The 15,931-nt window shown below is 38.0% G+C and overlaps 2 protein-coding genes across 3 annotated transcripts in view; one reads left to right on the top strand and one right to left on the bottom strand.

Annotated features, from left to right (window-relative positions):
- The window catches only part of LOC107724329 (gamma-aminobutyric acid type B receptor subunit 2-like), a 213,605-nt gene extending 208,706 nt beyond the window's left edge, over positions 1-4,899 (top strand). Inside the window, exons 17-19 of the mRNA XM_016533207.1 lie at positions 265-394; positions 678-792; positions 3,644-4,899. Of these exons, the coding sequence (XP_016388693.1) occupies positions 265-394; positions 678-792; positions 3,644-3,809 (411 nt within the window). The 3' untranslated portion in view covers positions 3,810-4,899. The remainder of the gene's footprint in view (positions 1-264; positions 395-677; positions 793-3,643) is intronic.
- Positions 4,900-11,046: 6,147 nt separating this feature from the next.
- LOC107724330 (elongator complex protein 2) overlaps positions 11,047-15,931 on the bottom strand; it is a 21,477-nt gene continuing 16,592 nt past the window's right edge. For both annotated transcript variants that reach the window (XM_016533208.1, XM_016533209.1), the window contains 4 exons: positions 13,358-13,479; positions 12,850-12,992; positions 12,639-12,752; positions 11,047-11,459 (listed from right to left, as the gene is read on the bottom strand). In XM_016533208.1, coding sequence (XP_016388694.1) covers positions 11,303-11,459; positions 12,639-12,752; positions 12,850-12,992; positions 13,358-13,479 — 536 coding nt within the window. In that variant the 3' untranslated portion in view covers positions 11,047-11,302. The remainder of the gene's footprint in view (positions 11,460-12,638; positions 12,753-12,849; positions 12,993-13,357; positions 13,480-15,931) is intronic.

Here is a 15,931-nt window from a genome sequence, read left to right as displayed (position 1 = left end):
AGTATATAAACTATATTTATATAAATATAAATTAAGACAAATATATTATTATATCAAGACTATTAAATATTTCTTGGGGGAGCAAAATTTTGCATTTTTGTTTTGATTTGTGATATCAATTAATGTTTTTCTACTTAAGGTATTTTAGAGTAATGAAACATAACTGTATGTTTTACATTTTTTGCATTTCAAAAGTGTGAATTTTTTTTTTCATGAACCAGGAATTAAATGGTTAAATAAAGATTTTTTGATTTTGCGTTACAGCTGGATAAGGAACTGGAAGAGGTGACCATGCAACTCCAGGACACTCCAGAAAAGACTCCATACATTAAACAAAACCACTACCAAGATGTCAACAATATTCTGAGCATACGCAGCTTCACTGATGGCAAAGGTAAGAAAAGTGGATATCAAACCTCGTGTTCCTCACCTGTCGATCACACACAGCTGTCAGTCTGTGACTCATTTCAGTATGTGACACTCTTTTCCTCTGTTACTGTCACCCAGAGAAAAAGAACAATTTATTGGAGTGTTATACATTAGTCACCCCAAAACATGTCAAGCTGAAGTGTCATATAAGTTGCAAGTTCTGACTTTGAAGTTCTGTTTTCAGCTGAATCCACCACTGACATCTTGATGGAAAGGCAGCTTTCTGAACATCATGCCTTTGTTTTCAGATGGAGAGAAATCTCTGAAGAACCACTTAGAGCAGAAACCCCAGACTCAGTGGGGATCCATGGATCCTTCTAGGATAAGCAGAGGTCCACTAGAAGACATCAACTCACCAGAACAGTAAGTTTACACATCGGCATGCATAGTGTGCCGAAAACCTGTTTGAACACCTAAAAATCTATGAATTAAAGGGGTCATATGACGTTGCTAAAAATAACATTATTTTGTGTATTTGGTGTAATGAAATGTGTTTATGCGGTTTAAGGTTCAAAAAACACATTATTTTCCACATACTGTACATTACTGTTTCTCCTCTATGCCTCGCCTTTCTGAAACGCGTCTTTGATTTCACCAAATCAGGTTCGAGCGAACGCACACAACCTGATTAATATTCATGAATCCAGTAGCTCATTAATCCTTAGTGCGTTTTATATTGTTCTTATTAGTAGAATTCGTATCATTATTATCTTATCAGTATTTTTGTTGGTTGTTTCCCGATTTTTTTTTTGTACAGAAACTCTGAATGACCAAAAAAGCACTACCACCAGTCCGAATTTCAGTTAAAATGACTAATATGCATTCATACATGGTTATCAAATGGCGATTCAATTGCCAAGGTGTCCGTAGAGGGTTGTTTATGCACCAAGAGCTTGTAACACTCCAAAGAGAAAGGAAAAATTGAAATCACATCATATGACCCCTTTAAAAAAAAAATCAGGCCAAGTGTACGTTATTAAGATATTTAGAACCACAAGCACAATTTCCAAACATACATTTTGACAAAATATTTGCTAGTTTCTAAATTATAAAACATTAGACATTCAGTCATTCATTCATTCATTCATTCAATGAAATCAAAATTACATTTTAGAGTCTATCTTGAGTAAACTAAAAAATGTACTAGCCAATGGCGATTCAATTGCCAAGGTGTCCGTAGAGGGTTGTTTATGCACCAAGAGCTTGTAACACTCCAAAGAGAAAGGAAAAATTGAAATCACATCATATGACCCCTTTAAAAAAAAAATCAGGCCAAGTGTACGTTATTAAGATATTTAGAACCACAAGCACAATTTCCAAACATAAATTTTGACAAAATATTTGCTAGTTTCTAAATTATAAAACATTAGACATTCAGTCATTCATTCATTCATTCATTCAATGAAATCAAAATTACATTTTAGAGTCTATCTTGTTTAAAGGGATAGTTCACCCAAAAATGAAAATCACCCCATGATTTACTCACCCTCAAGCCATCCTAGGTGTATATGATTTTCTTCTTTCAGACGAATACAATCAGAGTTATATTAAAAAATGTTCTGGCTCTTCCAAGCTTTATAATGGCAGTGAATGAGGGTTGAGATTTTGAAGCCCAAAAAAGTGCATACATCCATCATAAAAAGTACTCCACAAAGCAATGCATTTGTTTAAGAAAAATATCCATATTAAAACTTCATAAACCATAATCTCTAGCTTCTGCTTACTGTCGTACATGCGTTCACAGCGGATGACGTAGGATGTAGGCATAGCGTAAACTCCGGTGAGAATATGCTAGTCTTGCGAAAACCAAGTTTTGTTTACAGTGAAGGAAAACCAGTTTCCTCTTGGGTTTATATCGAAAATCTCTGACATTTTTCTTTATAAATCCTCGTTTTGTACTAATTTGTGACCGGTGTTTTGTTTTGCTCTCTCCTCTGCGCTTCCGCGTTCGTCACTCACCCGAGCTTACGCTACGCCTACGTCATACATCATCCACTGAAATGCCACTCGTGTACTATGAGCTACTTAAAAACAGGGGAAATGCATTAACACAGGGGGAAAAAAGTTATTTCGTGGTTCTTTCTTTCAGGGTCTTGATTGTCCAAATAGGACAGAGGAAAAAAGAGAGAGAAGAGGGGGTGAGGGGGAGCTGTGGTTACATAACATGTGATTTCGAGTGAGAGCGGAAGGCACTGGACCCTGAAAATAGACAGGAGAGTAGAATTAGAGGACTACAGGCCATCCCAGCACATGAATGTTTGATTGTAAAGAGAAGCGATTCTGCAGTGTGTCACTGTTCCTCAAACACACACACACACTTACCCCAGTAGCTGATGGTCCCTTGACCCTGCTAAATAACACCATCTCTGCTATGGGAATATGCAATGAGTAATTTATTGAGCCTGTTCTCTATGTCTACAGTAAAGGATAAACAAATACATTTTTAGTGTAATGACATCCACATTTTTATTTTTTGTTTTTGCAAGTGAACCTGCAACATCTGACTAATCAATGTTAATTATTTCTAAACACAGAAGACAGTTTCCTTAATTGATGTATGAAATTAATATTTAATTGAAAGTAATAACTCAAAGAGACTCCAATCGTAAAACCAATCGTGAGAGGTGTGGTGTGTGCACTTTATATAACTGCCATTTGGCTTTTGTAATTGATTTAAAAGGCTCCGACCTCTTGGGGTGCACTTTGAATCTGACACAAGACAGGAATGAAATGGACTTTACTTCAGCTGATCCACACAGTCAGGTACATACTGTATCACAAGAACAAGCACAGTCCATAACCCTTCACTAGCGACTATTTTTAACATTGATAATAATAATAAAAAATCCTTTGAGCACTAAATCAGCATATTAGAATGATTTCTGAAGGATCATGTGACACTGAAGACTGGAGAAAAACATTAAAAAATCCTACCAACCCCAAACTTTTGAGCAGTAGTGTAGGTCCAGATGGTGTAGTTAAAAAAGAGACTAAAGAGGTCATGGTAACCAGCTAAACCTTGAACCCATAATTGAGAGTATGTGGCAAAGTCACTGCTGGCTTAAATGTGCTATGTGACTATGTGATATAATTATAAATGAACTTCTGTTACATGCATGCAAGAGTGTCCCCACTGTTAAGCACCCAATCACAAAAGAGCATTACAGAAAATGAGGAATTTTGTATAATAACCATTTGTGGTTTGTGTTCGCAGCATACAGCGCAGGCTGTCCCTGCAGCTGCCGATCCTGCATCACGCCTATCTGCCCTCCATAGGAGGGGTGGACGCGAGCTGCAGCAGTCCCACGAGCAGCCCAGCCTCCAGCCCGCACCACAGACACATGCCCCCCTCCTACAGGGTGATGGTGTCCGGCCTGTGAGGCCCGCCGCCTGCCCTGCACTCCGAAGAAGCGATCAGCTTTTTTATTTTAAGACAGACTGAGCAATATCAGCGGTTAAACAGAAGCGTGTGAGCAACCCAGGGGGGTCCAACTCTTCATGCATTCGTGACCCCCCCTCCCACCATCCATGGCCACATTAGAGCAGAACTGATCTTTCAGGCTAGGAGGGAGGTGACCGGATGTCCTCACATGGCAACCCAACCCAGACTCCCATCCTCTCGGTCCCGTCACCTCCCGTTCCTAACTCGATGGACTCAACGCCCCCCACCCCCCTAAACAGCAGTGCGGCTCAACGGAGGACAGGAGCTGTAGCCTTGCCTGGTAAAAAAAAGAGACGCTTCCGCCGGCAGCCTTTCCACGTTATCCGTGCACATCGGTTCTGCTGGAACTTGCGGGAAATGGGCAGCGTATGTGACCGAGGACTCCACCTCTTTATTCACAACGTCAACAGCCATGTAAATACCATATTCGAACATCAAAGTGAGCTTTGAATATGCTGTGAAATGAATTATTCTGATGAGGCCTGGTGCTCGGAGAACTTTACAAACAGCCGACGAACCAGGAAGAGACACGTACGCCGTTGCAACCGGTATGAATTTGTTGTATTGCTTCAGTGTCCCAATGGTGTGAAAAAATGGTTAATGGTAAATAAGACTATTAGCATCTCAAATTTTTGCTAAAGACAACTAGGAAGTGTTTCAGGGTAACGCGGGCCAACTGTTCTCACCTGGATAGACGTGTACCGCACATTGATTTTCTTCAAAAAACAGCTAGCATCATGCAGGCCTATCCTGGTATCAGAGTATCAAAAGTACTACTTCGATTTATCGCAAGTAATGTCACATTAGAGGTTGCACATGTGCGACCTCAAAGAGCCACAGGTCCAGCCGAGAGGGACGTAAGAGACGAAACCGGCGATTTTAGAGGGTCAGTCTTCCATTACAGCCGAGCGAGTTAATCCTGCATATCGGGACTGAAACACACAGATGCAGCCCTATGCTTGGGATGTACAATAGCCGTCACGTGACCGGCTGTTACAGAACAAGAAGACTCACAAATTGCGATAATAACAGGGAAGTGGTACGCCATGACTAAAACCAAAATATCCTCACAGAAAGCTGTGAGGTTACACAAAAGAAGCGGTCCACACAGCAAGACAGAAGAACGATCTTGTATTAAACAGTGGGACTGAAAAATTAGCACAAGTGTAATTAACTTAATAAGAGCAAGTCATGTATGAACAAAGCCTCGTTTTGACTTTCCGGTGCAGTCTCTCAGTTTACCCGCCCTCTGTTTATTTCTTGTTTTTTTCTTTTTTCTTTTGGTTGATTAAAAACCCAACATGTGTGAATCCTCTACGGCTGTAGCTTGGGCTAAAAGGGCTCGGGTGGAGTGTGCGTGTATTTGCCCGTTCCAGGGGAGAAATGGCAGAAAGGTCCGCCCCAGTATCAGAGTGACATTGTGAAATACATCACCTAGCTCTTAGCAACAATGAAATTACCTCATAGTTGCTATAGAAATGTTACTGTGTGCAGTGAACTTTGCACAATGACTTGCAGAGATAGGGAGCATCAGCTAGAGCTGGTGTCATGCTACTTTTCTAAATCTGGAAATGTACTCAAAATATGAATTATCGGAAATAAGCTACGTATCATCCATATCAAAGGCAAGAATTAGTTTCAGCTGATATCTCACCGTCGGTGTCTTGGTTTTAGTTTCTGTCAGATTTGTTACTGTAACGTGTGTCTTACTGGAGCCTGATGGACCATATTGTGTCAACCGGGTGATAAAAACAGTGACAGCACATATGATCCATATGAAGCCAATGCATCGAGAATTTCTTGTGAACTTGTGACTTCCTTCTGTATAGCTGTTATCTAGTGATAACGTGACATTCATGGGTATTTATTGTCTCATTTGGGAAAGCAGAAGGAGATTGAAACACAACAGAGGTGCGTTTGCTAACAGCAGTTGTCATAGTACCTCACGCTCACTAATGAGTCACGATGACAAAGACCTTTAAATACAAGACCACAAACAGATACGCAAAAATCCCAAAACGCCACGGGAGCTTGTCTTAGTATGACGGCCACGACCTAGACTGACGTTTCTAATGCACGATGAGTTTTTCAGTACACGGAGGCGATTGTCTACATTTTGACTTGACTTTTGCAGCTTATGACTATGACTATGAATTTTCATTCTGACTATAATCAGCTCTTATTTCCAAGTTCATTTCAACGTTGTTTATTCTTCAATGTCTTTATGATATGTTGTTTGGCACATTCAGCAGTCAGTATCCCACAATATGAAACATCTTTGGCACATGTAAACACTAACATCTAATGTCCAATATTAGAGAAAAAACACATCAGAAAATGATGTACATTGGACATTACAAATCAAGGTATCGAATTTATTTGCATACTAACTTTATTTGTTAATTGTTTCTCATTGCCCTTTAACCTCCTGTTAAAATTTGTTACGGTAATAACCTACAATAATGTTCATTAATATTTCATTAACAGATTAATTCATTCTCATTGAAAAAAATGTGTATATGTACTGTCATTAACTGATGATCTGTTATAAAAAATATATATTAAAATGTATATTTTTATGGAGAGATAGAGGGTAATAAGCAACAATGAAAATGAAGTGTTAACAATTCAGCTCAGAGAATCAGAAGTAAAAGGGCTAGCTCACATTTACATATTGTATTTAATTTAAAAACCTTACATACAGTATATGGCATATAGTTACAGTATACTCTCAATACAACCTTTTAAAATTAATTAAATAAATGCATAATTTCATACTTAAACTTAATGTCATAAAATAGGCAGATACTGAAATCCACTGGTCCTATTTTATCTTCAGGCTGCTGGTTACTGAGGTTTTAAACTTCCAGCCATAAATAGGAACTTTAGTATTCAAATCAAAAATAATAATCATCCAAAGGAGCAACTCAAATATCTATTTTAAATAAATGTCTTTTAGACTGAGTTGGAGTGAATGGGGTGTTTACAAGTTATCTGCTCAAGGAGAGGGCATGATTCATTACTCTACTTTTAAATCATAATGATGACCATAATATTAATTAGTCCAGGCTACAGAAGCCTGATGAAATGTAATTATTAACAAGAGATTATCAAGAGATTATAAAAATTGTATTCAGAGTAATCATACAGTAAAGTATGTATACATAATGTATGAGATTTATTAAAAAATAATTTATTTTTTAATCTTTCATGCATGGTATCCTATGCATACTTTATAGATATAATTTTGCAAATAATTTTACTCAATCATTTCTGACAAATGCACAACATAATAATTATAAAAGTGGCAATAATAAGCTCATTCTAACTGTATAGATAAGTATATTTACAGTATGTTCTTAATGGTGCATTAAGCTGGAAAGAAGGATCATATCCTAAATATGTTTTACACTACCTGTAATTTTGGTGTATAGCTATGACACTAATGTTGACATTGCACAGGAATTCATCAGTCATGGGGATCATGCTTCTCAGTACAATGCTAACTACTGTCTTACACGTTGAAGTGTACTAAAAACAAACATAAAGACATTCAGAGTGTACCATGCACCACAAACTGTTCTTTTAAAAATGGAAAGGTAAACACTGGTCCGTCTACACAGTATGTATTCATGTCATTACCGTTATGGGAAAAGTGAATCTGACGTAGTCTCATTTTAAGGAAATCACTAGAAAAACACAAAAACTGAATAAAGACCAAGGTAGTGCTTTATATGATTTATATTTGGACATGTTCTATACTGTGGATTCAAATCACTGTGTGTGTGCATGTGTTTGTGAATCAAGCGAAACACAAGGTTAACCCGCTAACACGTTGCTTTTGAAAATGGATCATGGTCAGTGGAATGCACATCTGGTTGTTTAGGACCGTCTTGGCAATAACCTTGGAAATGAAGTCAAGAGCTGATTTGTTGGACATTTAAATCTGTGATGTTAACTACAAAACTGAAAATGATCTAAATGTTGTGTTCTTCTAAAGCAAGAAAACACTCATTTGTGCAAAGAGATTCAGGAATTCAGTCTACAAGATTCGAGAAAATTGTTGGACTGGACTCCATGCGTATTCTGGTGTGAACTGGTCTATCTTTGCATCATGTAACAAACAATAGCAAGGCCTTGTCATCGCCCCAGGAGAATGAACAACCACTTCTAATGTATATAATGTAAACAACTTATTTTTTTCTGTAGAGGTATAATACAATGATAGTGGGGGATGTTACAAATGATGTTAAAAAGACAGAATGTTAGCAGTGAGCGTGTATGTCTGTTTGCCACTGTGTGAAAACGTGCTGTCTACAAGTTTACACATCGCTATACAAACTATTTATTCTGTGCTGGAAGACTTATCGCTCTTTTTTTTGTTTTGGTCTTTTTGCTTTATTTTAATTTTTAATTTGTCATCTCTTTTGAGTTCACAAAACTCATCACTGCCCATCAAAAACAAAAAAGAGGAACTCCACAACTATGTTGTTTTGTTTTTCTATACAGTGCTTTTTGGAAGTGTACACTTGTGTGCTCCACTGCTGTACCATCCCGTGTGTTTGCACTGGCACACACACAGACACACAGGAGCTCTTGAACAAATCAAAGTGGATGTGTTCATTTCATATTTCTTGTACCCTTAAACTGCATGGAAATCATAACATTTTTAATAAATTGCAAAAAATGTTTTATTAATAAAATTATTAAAATGATTCTGTTCATTATTGATCAAGCACATCATTTGGAAATTAACACGAAATTTACTGACCTCCTTAAAGTCACACACAAATTAATTATTTACTCACCTTCATGTGGATCCAAACCTGTATGATGTTCTTCAGTTCACTTTATGAATGTGTATGGAAAAAGAAAAGCATTTAGATTCCTTCATTTTGTATATTAAAATGTTTTATGTAAAAAAACAAACAGTATAATAAAAATAATTTATCTCAAAGTAGCAATATCGCCATATTTATTTTTTTGAGGAATAATGCAATTTTCACAACTCACAACTTTAAATGGTTCTATGAGTTTTTGTTTACTGAAAGTGTTTTCGTAAAGATGTTTCACCAGCTAAACTTTTAGCAAAGAACAGTCCAATTCATAACATGCTTCAATCGCTAGCTTCGTTTGCAATCCTGTCAAAAACTAAATATGGCGCTATTGAGTTGAAGGTAGGCTATTTTATAATTTTACCTATAATTATCTTACAGCTTCCGCTAAGTAAAAGTAGTCCATTAGTATTCACTGATGTTCACGGCAATCAATAAAGACGCAAGATGGCGCCGGTTGTGCTTGAATAAAACGTGAAAATGCATTCCGCGATGTGAAACGAGTAAAAGTAAAAGTAGCGCCGGTTTTGATTACCCGGATTTATATGAGACAGCTGGATGCCACGCGATCGACTAACGTTAATCAGAATCAAGTAATCCACAGCGATCCAGATTTAGAACGACATGAGAGGTGAGTAAATGATCTAAAACTTGAGTGAGCTTTCTCGTTAATTCGCTACACTGCAATGTGTTGATCTCTCTCACAAACTTTTACACAACCATAAAACATAACAGAATGGCAAGGCGGATGAATCTGTAACGAGCGCTTCTGTACCTTGAGTATAATGAATTATTGAGAGTGTAGGGACTTGATGCCAAACTGGATGCTAGAGGATGAAGCCCTCATGTCACAGTCAGCTTTCCCATTCCATCAAGTGCTCAAATATTTAACATGTCGGTACTAGACAGGACACAGAAGACCTTTTCACTTTTCACAACAGCACAACACAGAAGGGGTCAGATGGTGTTCTCAAATAGCACACAAGGAACCAGCTTACCTCAACAGAACAGATTAAAGAGATAGTTCACCCAAAAATTAAAATTCTGTCATTAATTACTCATGTTGTTCATCTTTGGAACACAAATTAAGAAATTTTGATGAAATCCAGAGCTTTCTGACCCTGCATATACAGCAAGGGAACTACAACGTTCAAGGCCCAGAAAGGTAGTAAGGACATTGTTGAAATAGTCCATGTGACATCAGTTGTTCAACCTCAGTTTTATGAAGCTACGGGAATATTTTTTGTGTGCAAAGAAAACAAAAATAATGACTTTATTCAACAATTTCTTCTCCTACTGTACATGTCACTGTCCACCGCCATTACTACATTTCTGTGCCTTGACCTGTTGTAGTTTCCTTGCTGTCTATGGAGGGTCAGAAAGCTCACAGGGTCAGGAGGGTCAGATTTCATCAAAAAATATCTCAATTTATGTTCCGAAGATAAACAAAGGTCTTGTGGGTTTGGAACAATGTGAGGGCGAGTCTTCTTTCTTCTTCTTTCTTACGCTTTAAACGTAAGAAATGTTAAAGTTTACCACACCATAATTTTGACTAGATGTTAAACAAGACTTGATATTGGGAAGTCTGGCCTGGCTTGCAGTCCTTGTTACAAGGTGTTCATGTCTGATTTTATGAACCTGTTAATGTGTGTAGCTGAAGTAACAAAATCTGTTCATTGGAAATACTTACATGGTGTCCCTTTCTAGAATTCTTATAAATATAATAGGAAATTTACAGGGGTTACCATTATGACAGGTTGTCAATTTGCCTATAATCTAGCAAAAACCAGGTTAGAAAGTGATTGCATTACACCATGTTAACAATGTCTTGCAGCAATACTTCCAAAACAGTGAGTATTTTTATCATTTTAGCAGCGGTGTGGTGTCTTGCCAAGTCTAAATTATTTTCTGTGGTAATCGAAAGCATGTCACAGATGCTGTCGATACAACTTAAGTTGAATTGGATCCAGAAAACATTCCTTTAATGTCTCACAAGGATGAATGTCATCGGTTTCAATAAAGGAAGCACTCAATAAAAAGGAGCACTTTTCCTAAATGAAACACACTAATTCTCCAGTGAATGACTCACGCCTGGTGAGTCTATGGCCCTCACGGCTCATTGTACATCTTATCCGAATGCTCATCTGTCCTTCAGGCACTGGAAACGAGAGGATGTGAGCCGGATTTTCTATTCTCTTACTGTCACTTACGGCTGTAGGTTATTACAAGAGGATTTGGCGTTCATGGGATGTGGGGTGCTTTAAAACAGCCAATAAAAGAATTATAGTTAGCTTGAGATAAATCACTACTGTGACATCCCATTACTACAAAAGAGCCATTTATTACAATACAAAGCAATATGTTTTTTTTATACATCATAAATAGTACATTAGTTCGTGTTTACAGGTCATAAGTAATAGTGCTGAAATTCGAAGAAGAGAAGCTCAGTTAAGGAAATTAGAAAACTGCTCCCAGAATCCCCCATGAAAAACGCTGCACATTTTGCCACACTGGCCAGCTGAAGCCTTCACAGCAGTTAATTCGTACTGAATATCAGCTGGACGCACTGCAGATGATCACCAGAGGCGGCATGAAGTCATAGGGCTGATATTTTGATGTTGAAGATTTTGACGACATGGTCGGCACCAGCGCTGGCTAGCTGAACCCAAGCTTGCTCTTCGTTCCCACCATGGCCTGCCCGACCCGGCCTCGGCCTCCAGCGCAGCCTCTTCACCGTCAGAGTGTGACTCTGACTGTGATGGGTGGTTAAGGAAAGCCACAAGCACAACGTTGATTCAAGGCAACACAAATCTCCCCTCTCACACTGTCTGGATGCCTCTGCCGCCCCGTTTCACTTCAACTCTGCCTGTCCAAATACTTCCAGGGGTGAATGTATACACTTGCCAATTTCAAAAGTAATACAGGCAGACGAATAAACACATGAATCAATCTTGCTTTTCAGAACTCACTGCAATACATGGTCAATTTTTACTTCTTGTACTTCTAAGGTGAGTGACTTCTGGGTAAGAGATACGTTTAAGTGCCTACACAGATGGTTTATCAATTACACCTACAGAAGGAGAGAGTTTAGCCAGTCGGGACTCAATCCACTGTGGGGGAGAGCGAGATAGCTAGCGAGAGGGCTCGGTGCGAACAGAATGCACAACACGGCCTGGCCTCTCTCTGACACCTCATTCTCTCTCTTCACGGATCAATGCGAAACCTGCCCACGGGAGTCCCCGTATCAACCTGAAGTTTCTCCCGAGCAGCGTGGGCCAGCTCACTGCTAAGAGGAAGACTGTGAAACTCTGAGATTATTTATAGGGGCTTATGAGGCATTTTAACAGTTCTTAATTATTTTTGACTAAACAGCTTTGAAGAATCTGCTTGCTTCTGTCAAATTTTCTGTGCTGACTTAAAATCTAATTACAGGTGTGCTGTACTTGTTTGTAGCGTTGCACGCTACAATTTGGCCATTTTTTTGTGATTGCATATCATTAAAATAAAATTACATATAAAATAAAACATTTAATTACTATTACTTTTATTCGATTTATGATTATTATTATCTTTGAATAAAAATATAAAACAAGAAAAAAAATACTATTCCAATAATTCAAAAAATTTAAATGATAATGTATTTGGGAGTGAAAAGAGGTTTTGCTTTTGGATTAGTCTTATTTTGAGAAGCAGAGCAAATTATGCTTTAAAAAGAGATTTACGAATAATTTTTTTCTTCCAATATTCACAAACATATTAAAGCAAAACATCAATTTTGATTTCACGAGTTCTTAGTTTTAGTTATGTGGATGTAGATTCTGTGCAGGCCTACCAATCACACTTCTGAGCTAGAGTAGAATGATGTTTTCAAACTCACTATTTCAGGATTATTAAAGAGTGGAGAGAAGCATATGAGTGGGGAAAAAGGATACCAAGCATCAGTTTCTCCACATCTGCTCCAGTCTGCTCCAGAAAACAAATCCTCTGATGGCCTCCATTTATACAGCACAATTGTCCCATTCTCTAGACCTACAGCCAGCAAATAACTACACAAATACAAGTATAATTCAATATTTGTCTCAGACACATCACTTTAATTCTAATGATGGTGTCACAAGATCACCGGTAACAGAATAACGTTACCTCTTGTCTGAACAGAGATATGGGCAGATAGACACAGCAGTAGCTGAATCTCCGACATCCAGAACAGAGGAGCAGGGGGTCACGCTTTCACCCTCACATTCACCGACACGGACTCCAGAGCCACAATGACCCCAGATGATTACCTACAAAAACACAACAAGGTCAGATGTCAAAGCTCAGACCGCAGGAAAGAGTTGGACTTAAAAATGCTGCATGCAATCCTTTTTCATCATTAAAAATGTTTTACACGAATTATCAGTATCAGTTGCTCAACAGCAGCGGTCGCATCATGGGGATAGACGCGTTGAAATCCCATGACCAGCTAAATGCTACTTTCTTTATTTTTGCGTTGCCCCAGTTATTTTAATTTTTTAGCTTTCTACAATGAGTATCGATAACTGAAAACTTTAATATGCTGCTGCGTTCACACCACTATGTGGCCATCCAAATGACTGTCATGCCAACCAGTCCAACAACATTTGCTAAATGCATGTTAAACTGGACCTACCTTCTTGTCTCGACTTGATGTCACAAAGTACTTGCTGTCAGAGCTCCAGTCACATGACCAAATAATACGTGCGTGAACCGCTGTGTCCTTACTAGTGTTTGCGTAGAGAGAAAAGCTTGCCTCTGGGGAAGAAAAAAAAAATTTGTAAAACATAAAAATACAAGACATCATATTCACAACTGTATTTAGCTTAAAGAGAGTTCACCCGAAAAGGAAAATTCTTTCATTAATTACTCCCCCTCATGTCGTTCCAAACCCATAAGACCTTCGTTCATCTTCAGAACACAAATTAAGATATTTTTACTTGAATCCGAGAGCTTTCTTACCCTGCATAGACGGCATCGGAACTACCACAGAAATCATTGAATGAAGACGTTATTTTTGTTTTCTTGGCGCACAAAACATATTCTCGTAGCTTCTTAACATTACGGTTGAACCACTGATGTCACATGGACTTTTTTAACAGTGTCTTTACTACCTTTCTGGGCCTTGAATGTGTCAGTTCCGTTGCTGTTTATGCAGGGTCAGAAAGCTCTCGGATTTAATTAAAAATATCTTCATTTGTGTTCTGAAGATGAACGAAGGTCTTATGGGTTTGGAACGACATGAGGGCGAGTAATTAATGACAGAATTCTCATTTTTGGATGAAATATCCCTTTAATTTATTACTAAATTCAATTTTAGTCCATTGAGATATTCTGCTCAAATAAAAGTGTAATACAGCCAGTCTGTTTTCTTTCACACCGTTGTTTGTGCTACAACTAAATTTGTAAGCAAACAAAGCGAGTTGACATTCTCTTAATTTATGCTTATGTGAAAGATCAGTAATTCTAATGAAATAGACAATAATCCTGATTATTATTCATGATTATATTTTTGTCCAAAATAATAGTGATTAACCGTTTAACCATTATCGTGCAACCCTACCTCAATGTTTTTTTGTAATTTCTCTGGACTGAGTTTGTGGCCACCCACAGTCCAGCTATCGAGGTCAATGCACCCTGGTGACGCCACCTTGACCAGTAACCCTCTCCATCCGCATGCCCCAAACAAACCAGCACACGCGCTTCTGCTAATTAAAGCTTAAGCAACCACGGCTGGCCAGCCACAGACTGGAGAGTCTTAACTCATTAACCAGAAACACAAAAGAGAGGGAGTCCGACAAATGGAGAGAGGGCGGCAGGGGAGGCAACTTGTCTTTGTGATAGAGATTTCTCCACACACGACACCGTTCGACCACCATGCTGGGCTGTTCTCTGATCAGCTGTGACACTGACTAACCTCTCCACATCTGCGGCATACAGGCTGTGATTAATACCAGCCTCAACGAGAACGGACTGCAGCGTGCCTTAGCCCTCAGAAGCCGACAATACCTCGGACACGTCAGAAAATAGAGAAAGAAAAACAGACGCTCCTGTGGTTACCTTGTGTCAACAGTGATTTAGCTGTGTATGCTCAGAATACACATTAATACTGCATGGCCATTGGGAGGCGCTAGCTTACTCTTGCCAAATGCCAGGAAAATCTTACAGTGGGCGAACATCAGCAGTCCACAAACTTATATTGTTGACAAAGAGAAATGGAGGAAGGTAAAAGCTGTCTTTGAGTAAAGAGGTCTATAAACCCTGGAGGAAGCTGTTAGCTTTCGCATTCATCTTATAGGATGTTACTTCTCAGGTGGGTTGGTTTACGTAGAGTTGTACGATTAATCAAAATACAAACAAAACTGCAATATGATTCACAGTTTTCAGTGTCTCTGAGCGGGTCAGCTCGGTTTGCGCAAACTCATGTATGCATACAATGTGCATTTGGGAATGCAATATGCGCCAACCACCTTAACCATCTTCTTTTTTGTATATATTAAGACGACCGCGTTTTTTCAGATGTATTTCCAAGAAAAAAATATCGTCTTATATTCGGGACAATACGGTATTTTGGGCATTTTTTTTACTTTATTAGTATAGGGCAGTGTAGAAGTGACAGGAAGTGAAGTGGGAGACAGAGAGAGGGGGGCAGGATCAGGAAAGGTCCTCAAGCTGGGATTCGAACTCGAGACACCTTAGCGCAACGACGCTAAAGGCTATCAGTGCCAACCCCTTCCAAATTTTTTATTGAGAAATCGGATGTTGTCAACAAAAGAGAAGCTGTAAGGGCTCCCTGAAGTTTTCACTAATTTAAAAGCTTGATGATTTAACATTTTTGAAAATGAGGAAATTAAGACTGCTATAATTATTAGAATTGTAATTGTACAGTTGTACTTTAAAATAAAATTATTATTGTTAGGTTTATTTTTTAATTTTTTTTACAATGAAATAGTACAATAGTAATATTTTAGTTTTATATTTTTATCAATAATTATTATCATTATTATTATTTTGTAGTCATATTGACAAATTATGCCAAATTGAGTGTTTTTTCAAACAAGCACAGCAAAAGTGGAGCTTTTTTAAATCTTATTATTATTAATATTATATTTTCTTAAATACTCATTTTTACTTTACAGTAAAATATTACAATGGTTATATATATATATATATATATATATATATATATATATATATTGTGTGTGTGTTC

The sequence above is a fragment of the Sinocyclocheilus rhinocerous genome, unplaced genomic scaffold, assembly GCF_001515625.1.
Source record: "Sinocyclocheilus rhinocerous isolate Xijiao unplaced genomic scaffold, SAMN03320098_v1.1 scaffold574, whole genome shotgun sequence".
In the NCBI taxonomy this organism is placed as follows: Eukaryota; Metazoa; Chordata; class Actinopteri; order Cypriniformes; family Cyprinidae; genus Sinocyclocheilus; species Sinocyclocheilus rhinocerous.
Note: the sequence above shows the minus strand (reverse complement) of the source record. Positions and strands in the feature narration are given on the sequence as shown.